At 44.8% G+C, this 27914-nt stretch overlaps 1 protein-coding gene, 1 long non-coding RNA gene and 1 pseudogene across 4 annotated transcripts in view; 2 read left to right on the top strand and 1 right to left on the bottom strand.

The window, feature by feature from the left end:
• Positions 1-14556: 14556 nt before the first annotated feature.
• Positions 14557-23492, bottom strand: LOC121041960 (uncharacterized). Its single transcript, XR_005795936.1, has 2 exons — positions 23308-23492; positions 14557-15163 (listed from the first exon to the last, which is right to left on the bottom strand). It is a non-coding gene; the product is annotated as an uncharacterized LOC121041960 (long non-coding RNA).
• Positions 22166-22251, top strand: LOC121042165 (uncharacterized; annotated as a pseudogene).
• Positions 23493-23616: 124 nt separating the features above from the next.
• The window catches only part of ADPGK (ADP dependent glucokinase), a 28264-nt gene continuing 23966 nt past the window's right edge, over positions 23617-27914 (top strand). For 2 of the 3 annotated variants that reach the window (XM_040493202.1, XM_040493201.1), the window contains exon 1: positions 23617-23905. In XM_040493202.1, coding sequence (XP_040349136.1) covers positions 23679-23905 — 227 coding nt within the window. In that variant the 5' untranslated portion in view covers positions 23617-23678. The remainder of the gene's footprint in view (positions 23906-27914) is intronic. The other variant, XM_040493203.1, reaches the window with a different exon arrangement.

The raw sequence follows: 27914 nt of genomic DNA, 5'->3' as shown, positions 1-27914 counted from the left end.
CCTTCTGAAAACCTTACCAGGGGCAGTTCTACCCAGAAGTGGCTCAGGCCTCACCAGACCATCAGAATCAGAGGCCCAGACTAAAGTAAGAAAGTGAAATGATTGATCTTCACAGGAAAAGATGCCCGTACGGCAATCACCTGAGGGCAGTTTCTGTAAAATCTAAAGTCACAGGACATTCCAACTGGGGGGTCACTGGGCTCCCACATGCCTTGGGAAAAGGAGACAACCACATCCTTCCTCTTCTCGTCAAGGTTTGCCTACCCATTTCCAGCTGGGAAAGCTGGGGTTGCCATGCCAATCCAAGTCAGGTTACACATTCCCCCCAAAACAGCTGTTTTCCACAGGGGTGGGCCTGAAAGCTGTTGGTGGTAGAACTGAGCTGAGTCTTCAGTATCTATTTGTACCCACACGTGTTCCTGGGCGGGGGGACGGAAATAATTATCCCTCTCCCTCGATGGAGCAAAGTAAAAAAAGCACATCCAATGCACTGGGGAAGCCCCAGCCAGATGTCTCATTTCAAAACCCCTAGGAGAGGCTCACCTTAATGGCACACGAATCTAAACCTGTGACTTGGGGTCCCCTGGGGCTGGGATGGGGGTGGGGAGCACTGGTTAGTGTCCTGGCTGGTGGGGAGTGGCTGTATTTCTGATGTGCCAGCAAGGGGCAGCAGTGAGCAGGAACCAGGAGTAGTTTGTAGGCTGCCTGCATCCCTGGAAACTGGAAACACCAACAGTGAAACCCTTGGAAGGATTGGACTTCCTGCTACTCAGATTGGTGGGGGTGTAGAGCCTTCATACATTGAGATATTTTTCTTTGGGAGCATTTTACCTGCAGACTCCACCAAGTGGGATGTTGTCAGATATGTATATAGATACTTACACTGATTAGGATATGCAGCTGACAGGTTGTACTTTCCAAAGATGGCCACCTCAATATCCCCCATCCCACACGCCCTTCTGTGGAGTAACCCTGCCACACCCCTATCAGGAGGTGGAGATTTGATCCGTCTTGTATCTGAGCTGTCCAATGTCTGCCTCAACCAACAGAATACAGCAGAAGTGATGTTGTACCAGTTCTGGGCATAGCTTTTAACTGTCCTTGTAGTTTCTGCTTCCTGCCTCTCAGGACCATCACTCTTGAGATTATTCCTTTCAGAATGCAGCTTCTATATTGATTGTGTTTTCTCGTTTTCTATATTCTGAATGCTCTGGCATTTGATCCTGGAGGGACTGCCCCTCCTAGGATTAGTTCATTTCTAGAGCCTCCATCATGAGTGTGGCTTTGCTATACAAACCAAACTATCCAGAGCCCACACTTCCCCAACCACCCCATTTATCAAATTCCCACACACCAAGCCAATATTCCCCCTGCCCTAAGTCACCACAGAGCCAAGTATCAGACAACAAAGGACCACCCTTATAGCCAGAGACCGAAATTATTCAAAGTATCCAATCCTAAACTTACTCAGCATATCTACCCTGCCTTCCTGTGAAAGTCCCAGGAAAGGCTCTGGACCACACTCTCCTCTCCCTCCTTTCTGTCTCCCCACTGACCCTGGTGCTTTTTTGTATGACTTTGCATGGCATGCTGTGCCTCCTGTTTCTAGGGATCTAGAGTGAGTGTAAACTCTTTCTTCCATGACAGTCATTCCCGTGTCTGCATGTCCTACTGTATCTGATTAACACAAATCCTGGGTACGTTTTAGAATAGCCACCATTGCTGGGAGAAGCCCAAGCCACATGGAGAGGGCACGCAAAGGCCCCACCTGAGCTCCCTGACAAAAGCCTGTGTCAGCTGCCAACCACGTTAAGTGAGCCCTCTTGGACATTCAGCACAGAAAACCACAGCTCCAGCCAACTTCCGGCGGCAACTACAAAAGAGACCCCCAGTGAGAACCACTGAGCTGAGTCCAATCAACCCACAGAATGGTAAATGGTGTTTTGGATCACTCTGTTTTGAGGGTGATTTGACATAGCAGTAGAGAACCAGGACATGCATGATACTCCTTCACCAAAGGATCAGTTCCTATAACAAGAAGTTCCCACGAATGGTACTGTAGCTCATTGCTACTCAGAGCTTGGGCACCGCCTAGAAGCCCATTACAAATGCAGAATTTCAACCCCATCTCAAATTTATGAAGCCAGAGTCTGCATTTTAACAAGAGCCCCTGATGAATCAAATGCACATTAAAGCTTAAGAAGCACTGCTGTGGCCAGTATTGACTATACTCTGCCTAGCTCTCCTTAAATCCTTTAAATAGTTCTCTGTGCCCTTCTCCCACCTTTCGTCTAGGTGTTTTTATTCCAAGACATTGCTCTTGTGATCTTTAGACTATTGCCCTTGGGTTACTGCGGTTGCTTTGCCTATACATGCAGACAGCCAGAAGAGTCCGAGAATTTATGCCCCTGGATAGCCCACACAATGACTGACTAGTATGGCAGTATGAAAGCTCAGCTCTTTTGCCTCAAGGTGGAAAAAACTTTAAGGTATCATTTTCTCCAGAGCTGTCCAGGATTAGTATGGGACTTGGACTCTGCCTGAAATGTCAACCTTGCTCCACTTGCCCCTCTTCCTGTGCTGCTTCCCCCACTCCTTTTCCAATTTCTTTTAAGGACTCTTCCTTGATAAATCTTCTGCACGTGAACCCTCCTCTAGGATCTGCAACGGGTATCTAAGACAGCATTGCCCTATCACATCCTCATCACACAGACAGTAGACATTGGCTAACATATCAGGATAGGATTAGGTGGAGGGGAAAGGAAGGAAAAGGAGATGATGAGTATAGACAACTCTCTTGAAAAGCTTTGTGATAGAGAGGAACTAAAAAATAATGCTGTAATTGGAGAGATATGGAAGTTGTGTTAATTATATTTCTATATATATAACCATTGTTCCAAAACTTAGCAGCTTAAAACAACAAACATTTGTTATCTCACACAGTTTCAGAGAGTCAGGAATTCCTCAGGGTGGTCCCACTCAGAGTCCATCATGAGACTGCAGTCATTATGTCGACCAGGGCTGCAGCCTCATCCGAAGGTTTGGTGAGGGCTGAAGGACCTGCTTCCAAACTCATTCACGTGGCTGCTGGCCAGTGGCTTCAATTCCTCTCCACTTGGGCCCCTCCATAGAGTTGCTTATGGCATTGCTTCCCCTAGGGGGAGTGATGAGAGAGACAGGTATTTGTAAATGCACAGCACGGCTTGGCAAGGACACACTGTTAACAGCTGGCAAAAATCCTTAACTCTTAGGAGGAGGATGGAGGAGCATAGGACTGTAGGGATGGTGAATACAGACTTCCACTTTATATATTTCTGAATTCCTTTTGTAATCTTAAAACATTAAAGGAGAAAGCTTAAGTGAATCACCAGTAGCTTGTAATGCATATAACTAAGCCTGTTGCAAAAATATCTACAAGAAGGAGAAATGAGGAGAGAAAATTTGAACTGAGTCATAAAAAATATGTAAGTGGTAAAAAAAAAATACAGATAATTTTAGACGCATGTATCTGTCCTATGTAGGATTGCTGGAAGTGTGTAATAAGCTCTGGAATTGCTGCTGACCCCAGGTGGGTGGGAATTCCTACCTCCACTAAGAAAGCCCAGAGCATTCTGGGAACCTTCTTTCCCTTTCCATTTGCTCTGCCCACCATAGTGGGACAACAACTCTGACCGGCTCTACATGGCCCTCTTTCACCAGCTGCCTATCTGGGGCCTGACAATAGGCTTTCTGGTCTGATCTTAATGAACATCTCAAAATCAGTTATCTCCTGCTTCCTACAACATGCATGACCGTTTGCTGTGGATGCAGCATCCTGACTCCTCCAGCAGAGACAAGTGAAACAATTCATCCCCAGGTTCTAGCATCAGCCCCTAAGAGGAAAGACAGGTGAGCAGATTTCTTAACCCCAGAAATGCACCCGCCATGTGCAGGTGGCCCTGCCAGAGAAGTAGCCGTATCCTCCCAGTTCAAGGGGCAAATGAGCCTGACTCCCTCTCCCAACATCTCTGGAGCTGGAGAGGTCCTGGCTGTGTCAAATGCAACATCACACTCTCAGCACTGCCCTTGGCTCAGAAGCCTCTGCTCTAAGTATGTCTTTCAAGGTCCCTCATCATAAACCGATGGGGGTGACTCAGGGAGAAGCAGGGGTTGCAGAGGCTTGTGGAGATGGAGAAACCTTGGGGATCTGCACATGCGTCGGGACAACGAGAGAACAGAGGACTTGATGCCCTAACACGAGAGCCGCATGACAGAGGGGTAAGTACTCAAACCAAGGCGGAAAAAGACAGTGGGGTAGGATTCAGGCTGGTGGTTTCTGGTAACTTCTTGGAGGCCAGAGGGGTCCCTACCCCAGCTTCTGGGACTTTGAGCAGCACGGTAAGAAGTGTGGTGCCAGTCCACAAATGGTCTGTTACTGGAGTCTTAATGAGTTACACACAGAAACTGAGAGTAATTTTATATCTGTCGAACCTTTAAAACTTTAGCCTTGTATTTTGTATGGATTTTTTTAAATTCATTTTTCTAGTGATTTGTTTTTATTGGATTCGTACAAAAGAATTGGTCTGGATTGGATCGGAAAATTGAAAACCGATCGTGCACCACAGCAAATTTGTGAAGTCCTCCCATAGAAGGTCCCACATATCATGAATACTCCAAAAATAAATTGATTAAGGAGCACACAGGATCTGTTGCTCAGCACTGGCTTAATGCAGCCTGCAGCCTAAACACCGGCTCCAGTGATGACACCATTCAGGCTCTTGTGAAACACCACTCCTGGTCTTTTGCCCCATGCCCTCAACACAAAAAGCAACTGTTGTCTGAATGTCACAAAGGTTTCTGAGCTGTGCTTCTGCCAACAGTGGAGACAGACACAGCTTCAGAGTAAGAGGAAGGTTTGAGTGGCAGAAGCACTTAAGTAAGAAAAAAGACAAATTAATTAACTTGTCAAATCCTTTTTCTCAGATAGCATGAATGCAATAGTTTCTTAGAGAGTGGAGTAGCATTTCCCAGTAGGGTACACGTCCATTTTCATGCTTCTCTGTGTGCTCCCATTCATGGTCCAGAGCGTACTCACAAATTAGTGTGGTATTGACAGGTGCGTATGGTGGCTGAGGAACGTCTTGCCATATTAACACTTTACCTCTGTATAAACATAAATATGGATATAGCGTGTGTAACTAATTCTTCACATCACAGCATCAATCTGGATATTACTTTAAGACCTGGTGAAATTTACAGTATAGGAGGTAGAAATTTATATTGTGAAATTTAAATATTTTGTGAGATTTGGGGCAATCGTGATCAATTTACCTTATGGAACTCCATTAACACATTGGAACAGGCTATGTACAATTCATGATTCATTTCCAAATTTAAATGCTGGTTTTAAGATTTTTTTTTTTTTTGGTGACAATATCCCACTTCTTTCTGAAGCTTTCTCTAAATAGAAATTAATTTTTTTAATTACCTAAGAATTATGACTCAGAAAAGATAATCTAATTTGGCCTCATCATCAAAGAACATAAATGGTGCAAAAATCTTGATTGTAACAATGTTGCAATAAGGAAGGCAAGAAAAATTAAGTTAATAAACGGATACATAATAATTTGTGAATTATGTGGATCTTGATTTTATTGCTCATTTACACATCAGCAGCCAATCAACAGAATATCAAAATATGTTCAAAAATAATTAAATTCTATCTCCTTTACTGCTTTGCCTATTTTTATTTATATAAAAATCATAATGTTACATTAAAAAATGTTTTCTTTTTTTTTTTTTTTTTATCTCATGAGGGCATGTTTTTTAAGGCAGGAGGATAAAATATTTTTACCTAAGAGTTTATTGGCTTGGCTTATAACTTTAAATATTGACACACCGACTATGTGGGCCTCCATTTAGGGTAGAGGTCTGTTTAGAGCTGCCTTCCTAAGGTAAGCCAGAGCCCCCCCCCTCCCCCGCCAACCGACAGCTTACTGGAGTTTAGCAAGTTTCCCCCACATTAAAAAAAAATTTTTTTAACATTTATTTATTATTGAGAGACAGAGCGTGAGCAGGGAAGGGCAGACAGAATCTGAAGCGGCTCCAGGCTCTGAGCTGTCAGCAGAGAGCCCGACGTGGGGCTCGAACTCATACACCGTCGTGATATAATGACCTGAGCCGAAGTCGGACGCTTAACCGACTGAGCCACCCAGGCGCCCCTCCCCCACATTTTAATTCACTTAAGACAGAGAGCCTCAGGTGGATGGAGATGTGGCTTGACCACAAACATCAGAAGGGAGACATGGTTTTTAGAAATAATTATTTGCAATTGATCCCTTCAATTAGTAGGAAATTTTTGCCTGACTTTGGCTTTAAAAAGCCACCATAGGTTTGACTGGCAGTGAATGTAAGAGCCACCCTCGTGGTCCTCCTTTGTTGGTGTCCCTTCTTTGATCCTGAAGGCCCTGCCAAGAGGGGCTGTAGGAATGCCTCTGTCCCAGGCGATCACTTCTCCAAATTCTGCTATGTAATCAGTGCTGCTGGCTACGGGCAGGAGGAACAGGGCTTCTAATCGTCCACAACTGCCTCCCAGTCCAGTGCCCCAGGTGGAGACATCCTGTGGACTGAAAAGATTGCAGCTTACCCCAGGCCTCTGGACTATGAGCCCTAAGGGAGAGCACAGTCATTTACACCATTTCCTGCTGAGAAGCATTTGCTTTGTTTCTGGGCTGAGTGTCTGTGTGCGCACGTGTGTGTGTATCTGCACGCACACGCATCATGCATGCACCTCTACGATCAATGCTGCAATAAACACCCTTGTACACGAGCCTTTAGGTAGATGCTTTTATTTCTCTGGAGTAGATTCCCAGGAGTGGGATTGCAAGGTCAAAGGGCATATGTATTTTTAATTTTAATGGATTTTTCCAGATTGATTTCCAAAATGGCTGTAATAATTTACATCTCCGCCAGCAATGATTAAGAGCACACTTTTTCCCCCACATAAAACAGATGTAGAAGCTCTTTTTAATTTTTCCAGCCTGGAGGGTGCAAACTGGTGTCTTATTATTACTTTAATTTACATTCTCCTGAATTCTAATGAATTTGAGCATCTTTCTATACAGTTGGATATTTTCCTTCTCTGAATTGCCTATTCATATCATTTTGTCTACTTCTCTATTGGGTTGTTTATCTTATCAATTGATAGCTCTTTGCATATTACAGCTTTTAACCTTTGTCTATCATCTGCATTGCAAATATTTTTTTGCCAAATCTATTGCTTGTCTTTTGACATTGCTTGAAGTATCTTTTGCCATAAAAATGCTTCCATATGTATATGGAAACATCTATCACTTAGATCTCCAAAATTTCCAACTTTGGTTGAGAAGGTCTACAACCTTAGTTTATAAGAGACCTATCTGCCAAAATTTTTTATTGAAGTATAACATACTTATGAAATAGTGCCTATATTTTTATGGATCCATGGTTTTTCACAAAGGTGAACACACTCATGTAGCCAGGACCCAGATCAAGAAACATAACATCTCCAGCATCCTAAGAGCTCCTTTGTGTCTCCTTCCAGTCACTCCCCTTCCAAAAAATTAACCTCTACCCTGACCTCTAACATCATAGGTTAATGTTTAAACTTTATTCAAATGAATCATCCGTATGTACCCATTTGTGTCTAGCTTCAACTCATATTATGTTTGTGAGATTCATTCATGTAATTCATTCATTCTCATTGCTCTGCTGTATTCCTTTATATAAGTATACCACACTTTATTTGTTTTACTGGGTTTTTTTTGTTTCACTATTTTTTAAATTTGTTTTGGGCATGTGGTTTGCTTCCAATTTGGGGCTATTACAAATACTGGTGCTATGAACATCCTCGCACATATTTTTGGTGAATTTATGTCTGTATTTCTGTTATATGGAATTTATGTCCGTATTTCTGTTGTATATTTACCCAAGAGCATAATTTTGGGGACACAGGGTATGTGTATGCTCAGGTTTGTAGACACTGCCAGTTTTCCAAAGTGGATGTACCAATTACACTCACATCATAACGTAAGAAACATCTAGTTGCTCCATATCCACCCAGTACTTGGTAGCATCTGACTTTTTCACCAGCCATTCTAGTGGGTATATGATAGTATTGCATCATGATTTGTCTTGCCAAATTTTTTAATATTTTATTTTTTACATTTTAAGCCCTTAGCCCATCTGGAATTTTATTTTTTTATATGATACAGTAGGAGTCCACTTTGACTCTCTCTATTCCAGACAATAGGCAGATATGTCAGATTAGATAATACATCCTTTGCCCTGATAACGCCTTGAGGCATAAGTAGTCAGGTGGAGAGTGGAGTGGGGCGAGCACTCCAGGCTGATGGAGCCATGTGAACAAAGGCACAAGGCATGAAGGAGCATAGATGTGGTTAAAGTTAAAAGTGAAAGTGCCTGGCTGGCTCAGTCAGTAGAGCATGCGACTCTTGATCCCAAAGTTGTAAGTTCAAGCCCCATGTTGGGTGTAGAGATTACTTAAAAACACAATCTTCAAAAAAAGCGTATAGCAGCGAGTGACACAGGAGGGTAGGCAGAGCCAGATCTTACCATTCTCGCACGAGTACATGGGTACAAGGTTGCTGTTGAATGGGCACACCAAAGGAAGAATGACCCTCTCGATTCTGATGTTTGGGGATGTTCTTTGAGATGTTCATTCTGAAAAGTGTGATTCTCAAACTCTTACTTTCAGGGGGATGTTGACTGAGGTACTTATTAAGATCCATTACATATATTATTTAATTTAATCCTCACAATAACGTCACAAGGTGGCCACCATTAACCTCGATTTATAGATGAGAGCATGAGGCTCAGAGAAATCAAGTGACTGGCCCTCAACCACACAGCTACTAAGTGGCAGAGCTCAGTTTGGAACCCAGGTCCGTCTCCTTCCTGAGTTCCTTCTCTTTCTCCCAGATCCACTGCTGGTGCTGCCAGTGGACAGTGAATCAAGCTTCCAGCCACTTCCTAAACAATGGAGCAGGTTACAAAGCAGAGACTTATCGTTACTTCAGCCTCGGCCAACAGAACCTGCTGGTGGCTGTTTTCTCTTCCCCAGTCATGCTGAGTGGTGGTTTCTTGAGAAACAGAGTCACTGTTCCAGGCAGCAATGGCCTCTTCTGCTGAAAGGTTTGCAGAGTCAGACCAGGGTGGCTACTTTGGGGCCCACGGACAAGTTCATGGGTCTGTGGAGAGGAAGGGAGTAGCACCCCAGCAAAAGCAGATAGGGCAGGAGAGACAGAGTACGAGGTTGCTACTGTCCTCAGTCCTTTTCTCATTAGCAGTGCTAGAAGGTCCAGCTGCTCTTCTTCTCCAACTGGAGAGACCTCTGTGTCCCACATGAATCCCCTGGAAACCTGTGCCATTGTGAGCTCTCTGCTCCCCCTGCAGCCAAGGAGACGTGAACACTCACCGGCATGGACACACAGGCACTCAAACATCTTGCACACAGACACACAGAGGGAACACACAAGCTCCACACTGACATAGAGCACAAACACCCACTTCCATAGAATCTGCCTCCTGGAATGTGAGATCCTGGGGAACCAAGCTAGCTCAAGAGTTTTCAAATTATGCCATGTGACTTATTCTGCAGAGGAAGGTCACATAAACAGTGAAGCAATTTCTCATCAAGGGGAAGATTTTTAACTGCTAGAGATAATTGTAGAAAAGTACACTGAAATGATGAGGGCCATTTCCCTCTATCAGATCGACAAAGATTTAAAAGTCTGATAATACCCACTCTTGGTGGAGATGTAAAGATACGCCATTTGGCTAGGAAAAAATAAATGATTACAACTTTGGGGGAAGGTAACTTGGCAATATATATCAAAATGTTTAAATGCACCTGTCCTTCAACGCAGTGATTCCACTCCTAAAATTTTATAGATCAATAGACAGATATAGATATATCAGGGCGCCTGGGTGGCTCGGTTGGTTAAGTGTCCGACTTCAGCCCAGGTCGTGATCTCATGGTTCGTGAGTTCGAGCCCCGCGTCAGGCTCTGTGCTGACAGCTCAGAGCCTGGAGCCTGCTTCGGATTCTGTGTGCCCCTCTCTCTCTGCCCCTCCCCTGCTCATGCCCTGTCTATAAAAATAAAAAGATATAGATGTATCACCACACAAAAGTACTGATTAAGGAAGCTCATGGAAGCATTTGTTTATAATACAAAAAACTGGAAAACAACTAAAAAATATCCATTAAGAGAAAGCAGGCCAAATAAGTTGAAGGTAACTATACCATGGAATACAACTAAGCCACTTAAAATGATTAGGTGGGCCTCTATGTCCACAGTATATTTTTAATTGGAAAAAAAAAAAAAAGAAAGTACAGAAGAGCAAATTGTTTTTATCTCATCTGTGTTTTAAAAACCACATGTTTGTATATGTGAAGAGGGTATCTTCTGAGGTATGCAAAAATCTTTCATAGTAGGTAGCTCTGGAATTGAAAGGAGAGAAGGAAAAGGGAGAAGAGAAGGAAGACTAATTTTTATTTAGTAACCTTATGTACTTCCCCACAATTTTACAATGAGCATGTATTAACTGTATAGTAAATGATTTTAACTGAGATTTAAAATGTATACATATACATGGCACAAAAACAGACACTAAGATCAATGGAACAGAATAGAGAACACAGAAATGGACCCAGAAACATATGGCCAGCTAATCTTTGACAAAGCAGGAAAGAATATCCAATGGAATAAAGACAGTCTCTTCAGCAACTGGTGCTGGGAAAACTGGACAGCAACATGCAGAAGAATGAACCTGGACCACTTTCTTACATCATACACAAAATAAAATGTATAAAAGACCTGAACATAAGACAGGAAGTCATCAAAATCCTTAAGGAGAAAGCAGGCAAAAACCTCTTTGACCTTGGCCTCAGCAACTTCTTACTCAACACATCTCCAGAGTCAAGGGAAACCAAAGCAAAAATGAACTATTGGGACCTCATCAAAATAAAAAGCTTCTGCACAGCAAAGGAAACAATCAGCAAAACTAAAAGGCAACCAACAGAATGGGAGAAGATATTTACAAATGACATATCAGATAAAGGGTTAATATCCAAAATCTATCAAAAATTTATCAAACTCAACACCCAAAAAACAAATAACCCAGTGAAGAAATGGGCAAAAGACATGAATAGACACTTCTCCAAAGAAGACATCCAGATGGCCAACCGACACATGAAAAAATGCTCAACATCACTCATCATCCAGGAAATACAAATCAAAACCACAATGAGATACCCCCTCACACCTGTCAGAATAGCTAACATTAACAAGTCAGGCAACAACAGATGTTGGCGAGGATGCGGAGAAAGAGGATCTCTTTTGTGTTGCTGGTGGGAATGCAAACTGATGCAGCCACTCTGGAAAACAGTATGGAGGTTCCTCAAAAAGCTAAAAATAGAACTACCCTACGACCCAGCAATTGCATTACTAGGTATTTATCCAAGGGATACGGGTATGTTGTTTCGAAGGGGCACATGCACCCCAATGTTTATAGCAGCACTGTCAGCAATAGCCAAAGTATGGAAAGAGCCCAAATGTCCATCGATGGATGAATGGATAAAGAAGATGTGGTATACATATACACAATGGAGTATCACTCGGCAATCATAAAGAATGAAGTCTTGCCATTTTGCAACTACGTGGTTGGAACTAGAGGGTATTATGCTAAGCAAAATTAGAGGAAGACAAATATCATACGACTTCACTCATATGAGGACTTTAAGAGACAAAACAGATGAATATAAGAAAAGGGAAGCAAAAATAATATAAAAACAGGGAGGTGACAAAACATGAGACTTAAATATAGAGAACAAACAGGGTTGCTGGAGGGGTTGTGGGTGGGGGATGGGCTAAATGGGTAAGGGGCACTAAGCAATCTACTCCTGAAATCATTGTTGCACCATTTGCAAATTAACTTTAATGTAAATTATAAAAAATAAATTCTAGAAAGTAAAATATATATATGTATATATACACATATATACATAAACACACACACACACACACACACACACACACACACACACACGGATTTCCTGCAAGATTTCACTTAGAAAAAGAGTTGCACTACTAAAAACTTTGGAAAATCTTTATGCAACCCAACCCTATTGTACAAATTGCCAGGAAAAAGTGTGAGAGATTTTTGAAATGGGGGTGGGGGAGGGGGAAATGCCCTATTGAATACTGGGCTAGTGTGCCCTTCCAGGCTACCATCTCATTGTCTTTGAGTCTATAAATTGCAGAAAACTGAAAATAATACAAATGATTCATGTTCATCGCAATGCAAATAAATTTTGTCCGGTGGAGGTGTAATTGATCCCCCGCCCCAGGGAAGGAGCCAATTTTGTATCAATTAACAAATTCGTTTCATTATTCCTGATTGATGGTATGTGTGTCCGGCCTTTGTATTGTCCTTTGAACTGATTTTTCAACATATTATTCTCTCACTAACTAAGGAGTTAAAATCTGACACATGGTCATTTCATACTTTTATGAGAGATTTTCCATTTAAACAATTATCTTTTACCAAAGTGGCAATGAAGACCAGTTAAGGAAGAGATTTGCCCAAGGTTAGATGCCTATGGTTGCGAATACAGTATTAATCCCCAGCCCTCAGATTTCTTGGCTATTCTACCTATATCCTCAAGTAACAAGGATTAGAATCTATTCCAGTTCCACTTTAATACTAACTCCATACATTGAGTTAATTTAGAAGATGCTTTCTCACAGTACATGTACAGTCACACAGGCACAAACACGCAGCCGACATGCTGCACAAACTCCCACAAAGACGCACAACGATTCCTCCCACCCCACCCCCCAACACACACACACAATTGGCACGCCCCAATTGGGACCTTTAGCAAATTGGCTAAAGGGTGGGAGGTGCAGCATAGCCCCTTCCGAGGACCTTTGCGCTCTGCGGGGAGAAGAGGTGGCTCCTTCGCTTCTAACGATGGGCCCGAGGCGAGTGGCGCTTGCGTGCGGCAATAAGGGGATCGAGTCCCGGTAGGGAAGCAAAGCGCCCATCCCCAGAGACAGCCAAACGCAGGAAGTGGGCCGCACACTCGCGGAAGCAGGCGCCGCCTGGGGCGCCACGCCTCTTGAGCCCTGTGGGAGTCCAGCAAGGCTCCCTGGAGGCGAAGCCTCCCCGCGGAGGTTTGAAAACCCTGGAGCCAAGACTTGGAGCTCAGGACCGCTGGACTGAGCGGGGAGGGGAAAAGCCAAGCGAGGACCTGTTAGGCTGCTGGCGTTTTTGTTGCACGGGAAAAGAAATCCCCCGAGATGAAGACCCAGCGTGGGTCCCGGCCGAACGCCGGGCGGCGCGTTCCTCCCTGGTGGCTCGGCGGCCCCGCCCCCCGCCGCTGCAGCTCGGGCAGTGGGCTCGCGGCTCCCCCTGCAGGCCCGGAGCCGTTCTCCCGGCGTGGCGTGGCTCCCTGGCCCTCGGCCTCCTGCAGGCGGCGGGGCGCTCCCGCAGGCGGGGCTCGGTTTTGTGCACCCCGGAGGCGCCGCATCCACGCGTCTCCATCACCAGGGGAATCCATCCCCGTTCCGCAGATGAGGAAATCAAGGTTCAAAGACAGAGCCTGTGCCACGCAGGGACAAGAGGTGACTCCTTCCATAGGCCCACCCTCATTCGTGCTCTCTTCTCTTGGGGACACCTCCCTTTGCCCTAGAGGGCTTAGATGGGACCACAGACTCAACGGCTTGCTGTGCACGCTACGCGCGCTCTACCCCAGGTTCCTCGGAGCCAGCACAGTCGTCTGGCGCGTACTTCCCGAAGCTGGCTGGGTGGGCTGCGGTGTGGACAGGAGTGCGTGTGGCATGGGGTTACTCAAGGGAAGCCTGAGAACTGCATCGGGCGTGCCCTGGGCTGTAGCCTTTCCACTTGTGTGACTGTCCTTAAGGAGACAAGTAAAGAAACAGAGATTTTGCGATGAGCATGTTCATCTCTCATTGTAATAGCCAAAACTTGTGAACAGCCTCTCTATCCATAGGCTAAATAGTCTATGCAGCCATGAAAAATCATGTTAGATAAAAAATGTTGGTGATATATCCAAATGTTCAACTGTATTGTTTTTAGAAAGTTACCAGACAACATGTATAATAATAAAATAACATTTCTGTGAAGATGTGTGTCTATGTGCACACATTTAAAAAAATCTGAAAGATGTTCACCAAAAAACTAACATTGACCAGTAGGATCAAGGGTGATTTTTTTTCTGAAGTTTACTTATTTTGAGAGAGAGAGAGAGAGAGAGAGAGAGAGAGAGAGAGAGAAAGCGTGCATTCACAAGCTGGGGAGGGGCAGAGAGAGAGGGAGAGAGAATCCCACACAGGCTCTGCTGAGCGTGCAGAGATCCCATGACCCTGAGACCATGACCCGAACCAAAATCAGGGGTCGGAGGCTTAACCAACTTAGCCACCCAGGCGCCCAAAGGGTGATTTTTAAAACACTTCTATCTTTCTGTATTTTCTAAATGATACATACACACTGATCATGTCTTGTTTTTATGGTGTTGTTTTTTTTTTTTTTAAAGCAGAAAGGCCCAGTGTTCACTTATCCACCCCAGAAAGGACAGAGCAGCTTAAAAGGTTGGCTCAAGGCAGTAGGAAAGGGGATTTATTGGGGGCTTTTCTTTTCCCTAACCCCACAGGAATCATGCTTCTGAAGACTAGGACAGTGATGATACATTTTCCAAAGTGTTGATTGTAACACAAAGTTTGCAACATGACCCAACTGACGGATCATACATTTGGCTACGGATCAGAAGCTCTGGAAGAAAGATTGCTACTGGGTACTCACATTGTAATGGATAAAGTAACAGACTGATGTGCCAGATTTTTGTTCCAGAAAGTTCACAGACGTAAGTGATGTGGTTCCTTTCTTGTACTAGCTTCATGCAAATTGACTGGAGCACATAAAGCAACACCTGAAATCCATAGCTCCATCGAAGAGGCAGGGAATTTATCTACTCCAACCGGGATTTGCAGCTCTAGGCTGTGCATGGCGAGTAGGTGAAGCCATCATGTTGACAGATTCAGCTGTGACTGGGAGCAGCGATGACAAAGTAGGCTGTCAGAAAGGAGCACGTCCTCCAGACTCTCCCAGGCAAGGAGACGACATGGAAAACTCTGTTAGGCTTTTTCCTTTCGAAACTTGGCAAAGCAGAATTTGCTGAAAAGTAAGCAGTGCCGTCTGTTTTTAATTTCATTTCTCAAGAAAATCCAGCTAACTTTCATCATGATTTCTTAAGCTTGTGTCTTTTTGGAAATTAACTTTTTAATATAGCTTAACTAAAAACATGTAGATTTGGGGCATAAAAGTAAAATCTGTTTCTTGGAATAGTTTTTCAGTGAAGTGCTATCCACTTTTTATTTTAAAAGTTGTTCTCTATTGTTCTAAATGATAAATAGTGCCAAAAAAAAAAACTAAAAACAAAAACAAAAAATCATGCATTACAGTTTCAACATCAGAACTGACTTGTTTAAAGAAATCCATTTGCAATAAATGGTGATGAACTCTAATGCCTCTTTAAAAAAAGATTTAGAAATAAATGCTAGAAGTATTAACTCGTTTAAAAAAAAAAAAACATAAGCATGAATGGGGATGGGGGAAATTAGTTGCCTGCTCTTTCTAGGAAGTAGGGAAGTCCATGCTGGGACTTGTAAGCCCTGCCACTGCTGCTGGGGCCAGTGACCCCAAGGGCTGACCACTTGGGATGTTAGCTGTCACTGGCCTGGGCACTGTGGTCGGAGTCTATGGTGTGAACAAGGACTACTGCTATAGAAGAACATAGAGATAACCAGCTTCTTTCTGCCCTGCTTCCTGTCTCAGAATTTTTTAAAAACAGGGTGTCTTTATAAATCAGAGATTCACATCTCAGCACCCAATATCCCCCACCACCACTACTACAAACTGTGCAGTTTAGGGCATGCCACTTTATCTTTCCCAACCCAGTTTTTCATCTTTAAAATAGAGAGAACAATATCCATGTTATGCAGTTGCTGGGAGATTTAGTATTTTATTATTCAACAATGATTTGTTGATGCCAGGCTGTATTCTAGTCACTGACTAGGAACAGACAAGGTCTCTGTTTTCACGGAATTCATATTCTAATAGGGTGAGATCACAATACAGAAATTAATAAACAAATGAGAAAAATCAGCTGTTAGTAAGTTCTAGGCAGAAAATAACAGAGGGAGAGGTGGTAGAGACCCACCAGCTGACGATATTATATTGTTTGGTCAGAGCAAGCTGTATTTGAGCAGACATATTAGTGACAGAAAGTACCCAGGCATGCAAAGATCGAGGAGGAGAAACTGGGTAAAGGGTACAGGGAAACTCTGAACTATTTTTGCAACTTCCTGTGAATATATAACTATTTCAAAATAAAAAGACTTTTCTAAAAAGCAACTATTGATACACACTGTAGCCTAAATGAATCAAAACAGTTATGCTGAGTGAAAAGAAAGCAGATCAAAAAGAGTACATACTACATGATTTAATTTATATCATATTCTGAGAAGTGTAAACTGGTCTAGAGTGACAGAAAGCCAGTTATTGATTGCTTGGGTACAGAGGAGACAGGGGGGATGTTTGGGAAGGAAGGATTACAAAGGGACATGAGGAGTCTTTTGGGGGTGATGCATATATTTATTATCTTGATTGTAGTGATGGTCTCGGGTGTGTATGGTAAACTTAACAAGTCATACCCTATAAATATTATACAGTTATTGTATGTCAACCTTACCTCTATAGAGGTATTAAGAAATATTATGTGGCTAGAAATAAGTCATGCTAAAGATGTGCAAAGCCTCTATACTAAAGTTGAATATGTTACTGTGAAACATTTAGGTGGATCTAAATATGAAGAGATCTACCATAGTCTTATATTGGACAACTCAGTTCTGTAAAGATGGCAATCCTCCCCAAACCGAAACGGATCAAAATCCTAACTGGTTTGTTTGTATTTGATAAGTCAGTTTGAAAATGTATATGGGAATGGAAAAAGGCCAAGGATAGCCAAGATGCTCTTGAAAAATAAGGTAGATAGGGCACCTGGGTGGCTTAGTCGGTTGAGCATCTGACTTCAGCTCAGATCATGAGCTCGCAGTTAGTGAGTTCAAGTCCCACGTCAGGCTTGCTGCTGTCAGCCTGTCAGTGCAGAGCCTGCCTCAGATCCTCTGTTCCCCTGTCTTGCTGCCCCTCCCCTACTTGCGCGTGCATGCGTGTGTGTGTGTGTGTGTGTGTGTGTGTGTGTCTGTGCTCTCTCTCTCTCTCTCTCAAAAAATAAAACATTTTTTAAAAAGAAAGAAAAATAAGATACAAAGAACCTACATTATCAGATATCAAGATAATGAGGTGCTGGTACAAGGGTGAATAAATAGATCCATGAAAGAGAATAAAGAGCCCCTAAAACTAGTCCAAACATATCTGGACACTTGATATTGGACAGAGATAGGAATGCAGGTCATTGAGAAATGGCTAGTAAAATACACCGGGTCAACTGAGTATCTATAAGGATTCCTCCCGTGATACACAAAAATCAACTCCAAAGTGGATTAACTCCCTAAACATGAAATGCAAAATCATACAGCTCTGAGAAGTATAAAGCTTCTCTAGTATAGTGTAGGAGGATAGTATAGGAGAAGATCTTCATGACCCTGGGTAGGGAAAGATTTTTTTTTTTTTTTTAAGCAAGTAACACAAAGCACTAATGATAATGGAAAAGGCCGCAAGAAAAAGGAACAAGTTACTAACAGCATTAAAATTAAGAACTTTATTCACTAAAGGTATTATAAGGAGAATGAAAACACAAGGGACAGGGGTAGAAGACAAAATATTTGCAACTAACAAAAATGTTGTCAAGACCACAATGAGACACCACTACACATCTTACAGAATGGCAAGGCTTTAAGAACCTGTTGGTGTGTATTGTGGAGCAACAGCCAGTCTCATATGCTGTGAGTTGGTGAGTGAGCTGGCATACCATTTTGGAAGGATGTCTGACATTATCTAGTAAAGTTGAGGACAGGTGTTTCATATGACCCAGAAATTTCACTCTTGGTGAACCTCTTTGACACCCTGATGAAACTTAACATGCATGTGTATCAGCAGTATGTACATAGCAATGTTGTACGGAACAGTAAAAACTTGGGGAAATTCCAAGTGTTCTTACCATAAACTGGGCAAATAAATTATAGTATTTTTATTCAATGGAATATTACATAGATCCTGAACAACCAAAAAATAGAAAAGGCCACTGCACAGTGATCTATGTGGAGATGACTGTCCTCTTTATAGTGAGAAAATGGCAGACCAGCAGGGCTGAGAAGAAAATTAAATAGACTTCTTAGGAACCAATTGTAGCAATGGGAGGGAATGTTCTGTCATGTAGCAACATGTAGCAGACACTGTGCTAGGCTCTTTTAAGATATGTCTACCTCTCACTACCATTTGGTATGGTAGGAATTATTTTGCAGGCAAGGAAACTGAGGGTCAGGTAGGTTAAATGACTTACCTGAGATGCACAGAGACTGGGTGGCAGAAATAGAGATTTAAAAACAGGCATCAAATCCCACATTCCTTCCACTGGAGTAGAGGTGTTGATTGCCTTGCAACGGCCATGTGCCAACTCTCCTTTCTTTCCGAACCCCGATTTTATCATGGCACACCCTCCCCTCTATGCCATCACCCTACAGATGGCAGGGCAAAAGACGGAGCAAGCCTGGGCCCCTGGCCGCTCCAGAGCAGCCCAGACATGCCATACCACTTGGATGTTTTTGCTTCCTTTTATTTTCTCCTTTATTTATTTTTGGAAAACAACTACTGGACTAAGTGGTCCTAGAATTGTTAGGGTTAGGGTTGCTGGGTGGCTCAGTAGGTTCAGCTCAGGTCATGATCTCATGAGTCGTGGGTTCAAGCCCCATGTCAGGCTCTGTGCTGACAGCTCAGAGCCTGGAGCCTGCTTCGGATTCTGTGTCTCCCTCTCTCTCTGCCCCTTCCCTGCTCACGCTCTGTCTCTCTGTCTCAAAAATAAATAAGCATTAATATGTATAGAATTGTTAGGGTTCTTGAAACAAGAAGGAAATATAGTTACGGGTGCTTGGGTGGCTCAGTTGGTTAAGCATCCAACTCTTGATTTCAGCTCAGGTCATGATCTCATGGTTTATGAGTTCAAGCACTGGGTATCAGCACAGAGCCTGCTTGGGATTCTCCCTGCCCCTCTCCCACTCTCTCTCTGAAAACAAATAAATAAACATTTTTTAAAAAGAGAGGAAATTCTTAAAAACTGAGAACAAACTGAGGGTTGATGGGGGGTGGGAGGGAGGGGAGGGTGGGTGATGGGTATTGAGGAGGGCACCTTTTGGGATGAGCACTGGGTGTTGTACGGAAACCAATTTGACAATAAATTTCATATATTGAAAAAAAATTAAAAAAATAAATGTTAAAAGAATTAAAAATAAATAAATAGATAGATAAATAGATAAAAAATAAATAAAAAGAGAGGAAATGCAGTTAAAAGGCAAACTTTCCATTTCCTTCTAAACATACACGGCAAATATTACAGAACCCAGATCTGATGGCTGTATCATCCTCCAGGACCTACAGCAGGGCTGGTTTATACAGCCTGCAGAGGAGCACCAAGCTGGAGGGTCCCTAGTGTGAACAGGCTACAGCAGCCAGTGTGACAGCTATGTTCCAGAAGCATGCCTCACACGGCCCCCTTACACATTTGCCCTGTGAAGCTCATAGGCCCCTGCCAGATAGAAGCCCAGGCAGCTCTGCCTCTCCCACTTTCCCACGCTCAGCACTTCCTCCTGGCCCAAAGCACTTAATCCCAAAGCCCAAAGAAATCCAGCGCCACCACACTGTTGCATCCCACAAACTAAGAAGTTCTCTGCCCTAATCTATGCAGGAGGTCCTATTAATGTCCATGAACTATCATGATTTGCAGCTGCCATTCTTGTCACCTGGCTCCTATGCCTTTAACACTCTGCCTTTCCTTGTTCAGCAACCTATCCTCCTAGCTCTTCTAGTGCCCTCCTGATGGCAGATGAGGGAGGAGGGTGTCTGATTGCCCAGGGCTATGGCTGCAGACATAAAACTTTCTCTTTTCAGATCCTAGGATCCTTTATCCCTTCTCTTTTGTCTCCTTAGAGTTTTCTACAATCTTCAAAGCTGAGCTCTCACTCTGGCCTTTGGGTGTGGCCTGTGGTGGTCTGTGTCTCTGGCTTGAGCAAAGGCCTTGACACAGTGTGGACTTCGGAGAGCAGCTTGGATGAAACTCCACAGGCCTGCAACTGTGGAAAAGTGGGTTAGCCCAGCTTACATAAGGACTATTTGGTACCACTTTAGTTTCTGTTCCATTGTGGGAACAAACTTGCTCCTTAAAACCCTCTATCACATGGGTGGTGTTGACTTGTGTTGTTGTCAAAGCCAAAGCTTCAGGCTAATTTGGGAACTGATAGCACTCTGCTAATTCCTTGTAGAAATATGGGATCTGCACCTTGGCCTTCCAGGTCAGGGTCTTGGGGGGGGGGGGGGACACCTGGGGCCTCCATTTGCCTCTGAATTTTCTGGAACCAAATTGCTTTTTTTTTTCATTTCAAGATCCTAAGAGAGAGAACCAACTGCAAAAGGCCATGTCTGGAAGCAATTTGAGTGGGGAGAAGGGGTGTCTTAAGGCCTGCCCAGCCCCTTTTTCTTTGTTCAGCCTAGAGAATGGAGCCACGGCTGCCCATTCTGGGCTCTTTTGTATAATTGCCCCCAGAAATCTAACCTCTAGAAAAATTGCTTGCAATGCATTGCAGACTCTCTAAACAGATAAGATTATCAGAATCCAAAATGACTATTTTTCATTAAGGAAATATTTTAAGCGGGGTTGTAGCACCAAAAATAGCTGAATGCTCACCCCTGAGCTCCTGATAAGTGAGAGGGAATTTAAGGCCACTGTGATTGTACAGGTGACCAGAAGTCACATCAGACTCTGCCATGACTGGCAAATGTAACTGGTATTCTTCCTATAGCTCCTGCTGTTCTCAGTTGGAACTGAGGTCCACACTCTGGGCTCTTTGTCCAGCCCTGCCATCACCCACAACACAAACCTACACTGAGCGAACAACCAGCAAGAGCCCCAGAGCAGCCTCAACAATGGGCAGATGGCTGCAGCCCACAGAGTACCGGCACCCCATGTGGACTTTTACATGAGAAATAGATCTCCATTTTATTCAAGCTGCTGTAGTTTTGTTTCTGTGGCTAAATCCAAAGTTCTAGTATAATGTATTTTTAAAAAACATTTTTTAACATTTATTTACTTTTGAGAGAGAGACAGAGAATGAGCAGGGAGGGACAGAGAGAGAGAGAGAGAGAGAGAGAGAGAGAGAGAGAGAGGGAGAGAGAGAGAGAATCAATCTGAAGAAGATCCAGGCTCTGGGGTGTCAGCACAGAGCTCGACACGGGCTCAAACTCATGAACTGTGAGTTCGTGACCTGAGCAGAAGTCAGATGCTGAGTGGACTGGGCCACCCAGGTGCCCCTAGTATCATGTATTTTAAAGCTGCTAAGAGAGTACAACTTAAATACAAAGAAACAAATGTTGTAACTATGCAAGGTAGTGATGTTAACTAAACTTATTGTAATCATGGTGCAGTATATACGTGTATCAAATCATTATGTTGGACACCTTACTCATACAGTGTTGTAACTGACATGTCAATTATATCTTAATAAAACTGAGGGGTTAAGGGGGCGGGGCTAGTTCTGGCAAGCCTGGAAAGAAGCAGAAGCATTAGTTTCAAAGTGCTGGCAGTTCAGCAGCTACCTTGGGGGCCAGAAGGTAAGGCCCCAGGCAGCTTTGTTTCCACATGACTCTGGTGTGGAGCATTTCCCTGTATCTCTAGGACTGTCTGCTCCGTGGTCCTCCCACAGTTTCCTGAGCGCCCCCAAAACTTCATCTTGGAAATATATTTAACTAACTCTCTCTGACCATCAAGCCTATGTGACCTTGCGGGTCCAGAAAAGGAAAAGAAAAACAAACAAACACACCTAGCCACGGACTCTTGACTCTTGGTCCAAATTCTCAGTAGAGAGAAGTGTTCTGTGAGCTTTGTGCAGGGGCAGTATCATAGCCAATGAGGTTTATCTGAGGCAAAATTATTGCTAATTGAGAAGTGTTCTCTGCCATTGGTGGATTCCCTGCTTTTGAGTTAGGTGCTGGTTCAGTCATCTCTGGGCTGGTAGGGAAACATGCCCACTGTGGGCCATGAGAGGGAATAGTTTCTCTAGGAACTGATTGGACACATCTCAGGAGAGAGAAGGGACAGGCAACTCTAGAGAAGACAGTTTCGTGGCTCCACGCAAATCTTACTGGCTCCTTGGCTTCTTTCTTTTCCTATAGCAGCCCAAATCTCTTCCTGTGTGAACATCTCCTTTGAAAAGGCTGCTACGATCAGGGATCAGGTGGGCTGGATGGGGTGAGCTAGGAGAAGGCAGATGGCCAGGAGGGGGAAGAGCAGGTGATGTGGGGGTTGGGGAGTGTGGGAGGTGGGGGAATAAACCCTATAGCCCAAGATCAAAGCTAGGGAAATTAAGTTTCATTGCCAAGTCCAAAGGTCAGAGGCAGAGTGGAAAGTCGACACAAAGCCAGTCAGGAGAAAAAATGGCAACAAGCCAGGGAAGAAGACCAGGAGGTGCATGGTGGCCACTGAGAAGGAACTGGCAACAAGCCTAGCTTCACTGGTTTCAATGTGGGCTCGTAGAAAGAGGGCCCCAAAGAGGAAGAAAGGGCCTACCTGGGTTGAAGCCCTACCACCAAGGGAAAAGAAGAGAAACCAATCTTTCTTAACCCAAGTCCATAACCTCCCTAACACAAGATTGTGTGCCTGTGTGCGTTTTTCTGATATTGTTAAAGGGAACAGCGCCCCCCCCCCCCCCCGAGGGTTATCTTAAGGTTTGAATGTGATCATCCCTAGAGGAGGAACACTGCTGGCTCTCCCGTCTTGGAATGGGCCTCGAGTGGCCGAAGGCCTCGGTTACCCTCTAAAGGAGCAGAATCCCCTGCCACGCGCGCCCCAGGGGCTCGCTGCGGCGCTGCTGCCCTCTGAGCTAATTCCCCCCGGGAGGAAGAGGTATTGTTAAATCATAGGTGGAGGATGGACACACGCGGAGGGATGGCTTAAAAGACAGGGAGTGTAACTGGTGTCCTTCCCGGCAAACGCAGGCGCTGCTCAAGCGGGGACACTGACCGGCTCAAAGATTAACGTGAGGTTGGCCCGCTTCTTCATAATCCGTCGGTTCTCTCGTATTGGAAAAACAAACGTGCCCTCGCCCCTCTGGTTTGGGGTCCGGGATGGAGCTGGGAGGTGGGGAGACGCGCGGGGCTTGCCCCCGGCTCCGCGTTCGGACCTTTGTCCTACCTTCTGCAGGGCCTCGCAACCGCGCCCCCCAGCGCCAGAGTTGGCGCCTGCGGAGAGGCGCGGAGCCCCGCCCCCAGCCCGCCCCCGGGGGCCGCGGCGCACTGGCGTGACGTGGCGCGTGCGGACGTCGGCGCACGCAGAGACGGAAGAGGCGCGGGCCGGGAAAGGAGCTGTCTGGACGCTGCGGCGCCTCGGTCCCTATGGCGCTGTGGCGCGGGTCTGCGTACGCCGGCTTCCTGGCGCTGGCGGTGGGCTGTGTCCTCCTGCTGGAGCCGCAGCTGCCCGGCTCGGCGCTGCGCTCGCTGTGGAGCTCGCTACAGCTGGCGCCCGCGCCCCCGGGACCCGGCTCCCCTGAGGGCCGCTTGGCGGCCGCCTGGGACGCGCTCATTGTACGGCCGGCCCGGCGTTGGCGCCGCGTGGCCGTGGGGTGAGTGCCTGCGGGGCCTGACTCTCAGGGTCTCTCCAAGGAGGTGCGGGCGCTCCGGGCCTCTTAGGGCCACATTGGCGGAGTTTGGGCGGCTGGGGAGCTGGGAGGTAGAGCCGCGCGGAAACAGGGGTTCCCAGATGTCCCCGGGAGGCCCCTCGGCGCTGGTGTCCACGCTGCCTCCTTGACGAGAAGCGTCAGACGTCTAGGACGAGCCCCGTTCGTCGCTGCTGCAAGGACTCACCAGACTGCTTTTTGCTCTCGGCTAGCCTCTGCATCCTTCTCTCGTCTTGGTAGGACCAGCCTAATAGCTTCTTGCAAATCCCGCGCAGCCTGACACCCTCATGTTCCAGTCTCCTTCATTCCTGTTTCGGCTCGTCTGCCTTTTTGCGGTCAAAGACACCTGGTCTTACGGCGCTCATCCTCTTGCTTCTGAACTTCTTGAGTGGCGTGGTCGCTGCCTTTAACTGCTGACTTTATTTCCTTTGTTTTCGCTTCCTGAACGTCCGGGAGACCCCCACTCTACTGAAACTACTCTCTCAAAACTCACTGGTGACTTGTTGATTTTCCAGTTCAACTGCCTTTTTTTTTTTTTTTTTTTTTTAGTCTTCACTGCGAACTGTCTGCAGTCTTGCACGCGCTAAAGAGTTTCCCTTTTTGAAACTCTTTTCTTCCCCTAACTTCAGTGACATGACATATATAAGGTTCTCCCAGCTCACAGCGCCTCCTTTCTTTGTGTTCCTCTCCAAAAAATGTATTTGTTCTCCTCACACAAACTTTAAACCCTGTCTCAGTTCGACTTAAATATCTTGTCTTCACCTTTAAAGCACCATACAAAAGCAGGCCATCTATGAAATTTCTGCTGGTTTTTGTGAGTGCTGGGGGAAGGCTAAGGTAGAGAGCCAAGTTATCCTGAAGGTTAGACAAAATAATCGTGTAATCTAGCATGCCTTCTGCTGTAAAGAGCACTCAAACGTTAGCTAGTTTTTTCCTTTTGTTTTGTTTTTTAATACCAGTGTATTGTTTCTTCAGATATATCCCCTTTTATCTCTTCTTTCAAGTTCAGGCCCTTTCACCAACTTCCTTATCAGCTTCTTAATTGTCCTCCCTGGTTTTATGCACATTCAACAAAAAATCATCAACTGCATGGTATGTATCAGGTCTGTGCTAAGTTCTGATACAGAAATGGGTGAAGCAAGATCCCCGCCTCATTTGTTGAAAAGAGATATATTTATTATTAGTGCTCATGCTGCCATAACAGTATACCACAGACTGAGTGGCTTAAACAACAGAAATTTATTTTCTCAACAGTTCTAGATGCTGATAGCCTCAGATCAAGGTGAGGTGCTGGCAAGATTGGTTTCTAGTGAGTCCTCTCTTTCTGACTTGCAGATGCCCCCTTCTCACCGTGTACCCATGTGGCCTTTTCTCTGTGCACGCACACTCCTGGTGTCTCTTCCTCTTATATGGACTTTAGCCCTGTTAGATTAAATAGTCCCTATCTCCAAAAACAGTCACATTTGTGGTAAATGCTTCAGCATACGAATTGGTGGGGGACAGGGCACACAGTGCTCTCTGTAACAGCTATCAGAAGTGCTTTGCAGAACTAGGGCTAAAAACAAGGTAGCCTTGTGTCTCAAAGGATTACTAATTCTTCCCAGGATGAGGCTTTGGAAAATGCTCTGAGAAGGTGATGTTACATTTACTAAATCACAAATCACCCCAAAACTTGGTAGCTTAACACATGGTCATTTTATTATCTTTTCTGATTCTCAGGTTCAGTTAGGCTCTGCTAGGCAGTTCTCACTGGAGGGGCAGCTTCAGTCAGATGGTGTCTGGGACTGGAATCCTCTTTAAAGGTTGATTGTGGTTGTCAGCTACAGCCTCAGCTACATCCTGAGCACCTACAGGCGTTCTGCGCAGCTAGCTATGTAGGTTTCTCATAGCAGAGTAAATAGAATGTTCCAAGACGACCAGGCAGAAGCCTTAATGCCTTTCACGACCTAATCTTAAAAGCACAGTGTTACTTCTACCACAGTCCTAGGTCCAGCTGGTTTCAAATGGATGGGACTTAGAGCACATCTTGATGGAAGGAGTGTCAACATCACATTGTAAAAAGGACGGAACATCTTGTGACCATCTTGGACAATATAATCTGCTATAGTGACTGCATGGGATAGGCCCTGGAGAAAAAATGGGATTTCTTCACAGAAGTGGGGTGGGGTGGGGTGGGGGGATAAGACCACCTAAGCAGAGAGAACCAAATGTGATGTACACAGTTTAGGAACAGCAAGTTGGCCCTGTTTTGAGGGCAAGGACCTTATGGTAGAGAGAGGTGAGTAAATGATGCTGAGAAGGGCCTTTCATATCAGGGTAGGTGGTAGGAGAGCAGTAACGGTTTATAAGCAGGTAAATAAGACTAAGTTCTTTGCTGAGAATAACTGGTAGGAACGTAAAGGGTGGGTTTTGAGCCATGGCTGTAACCCGATTGGCAGTTTCACATCACTTTTGTGGGTAACAGACATCTGTTGGTAACATTTTTCATTACCCACAGGGATTTAGCCCTAAAGATGGTGATGTGCAAGGAGTAGGTGAGAGAAGTTGCAGTACTTGTACTAGAATTTCATTTGGGGGAGGGGATGTTGTAGTTGACTTCTCAGGAGAACACACACTTTCACTTGCACTCTGGATGCACAATGTAGTGTGGTTGATAAGGAGGAAAGGCTTGACATCCTGACCTTAAGAGGCCGTCGTAGGGTCTGGGTGAAGGGAGAGAAGAGCCTTTTTTATTCGCAGTGTACTAAATGTGAAATTTGTTAACAGGTTGAGTGTGATAAAGAAAGGCAGTCCAGAATGACAAGTTTCTAGCATCGGGCATTTTATAACCTTATGTACATAGATACAAATATTGTCATCCAGTTTTCATAGATAAGTAAACCAAAGCTTTAGAAGTATTGATTGGCCCAAGATTACACAGCTGTTAACTACCAAAGTCACAAGGTAAGCCGGTTTCTGGCTCCGATCTTGTTCATGCCACATTACTGCTATGAGACTAAGAAAAGAGATCGAGTTTGTGTTGAAAAGTAACAGGTTGGATTTCAGAGGAGGGGGCACTGTGCCTGCTTGTGGGATTTCAAATTAAACTGAGCCTTCAGCTGACAGTGAGGCTGAAGTTTAGGAGCATATTGAGGAGCAGGCTTGCAGGCTTTGGAGATGCCAGTGGTTAAGTTGAGGTCAGAGACTGGATAGGATTGCCCCGGAAGAGAGCAAGAAAGGAAAGTAAATGGCAAGGGTGGAATTCTGGGAGGCACCAGCATGTAGGGGGCTGGTGGAAAGGACCCAGAGAAAAAACGGATAGGACATGTTTCAAGAAAGATGGTCAGTGGTGGGCATGCTACCACACCTTTCTGAAATGTGCCACCTCCTCTGCTCCAAAATCGGACTCTGGTGCCTGAGACCCATTGAGTGAATCATGAACCTAGTGTTCATTCCCCAATACCTGGCTTTTCCCTGACCTTTGAAGCCTGTCATACTCCACTCCTCTCTTCAGCTCTCCATTCTAACCTGTATCTAACCACATTCTTACCTGTATCCACACGTAAAGTTAATCTCTTCATCTGCACCTGTGCTTGTGCACACTGCATGCAAGGGCTTCAGTATCGGATAAATCTGGGTTTGAATTTAGCCTCCTCCATTTGTGGCCTTTGGAATGTCAGTCAGCCTCCAGCCTCAGCTTTTCTCAGCTGAAAGCAGTGAGAACTACTTGCCTATCTTACCGTGTTTTGCAAACTGGTGTGATCTCTCTGAAAACACCTGCCTCACATGCATTGCTTCAGAAATAGCAGCCTTCTCTCTCTGACCAGAGCACCATCCAGAGTTCAGCGCAGGGACCACTGCCCCTGCACCTTTGGATCTCTCTTCTCTGCAGTTCTGCATCTTCTGGTGATTATGATTACCCATTGTAAATATCTCAGGTATAGGGTTAAAGCTAGGAAGAACTTAAGGAAACATT

Source organism: Herpailurus yagouaroundi, unplaced genomic scaffold (assembly GCF_014898765.1).
Source record: "Herpailurus yagouaroundi ecotype Mexico unplaced genomic scaffold, PumYag 184, whole genome shotgun sequence".
NCBI classification, from domain to species: domain Eukaryota; kingdom Metazoa; phylum Chordata; class Mammalia; order Carnivora; family Felidae; genus Herpailurus; species Herpailurus yagouaroundi.
The sequence above is the reverse complement of the archived record's forward strand: the minus strand, read 5'-3'. Positions and strand labels throughout refer to the sequence as shown.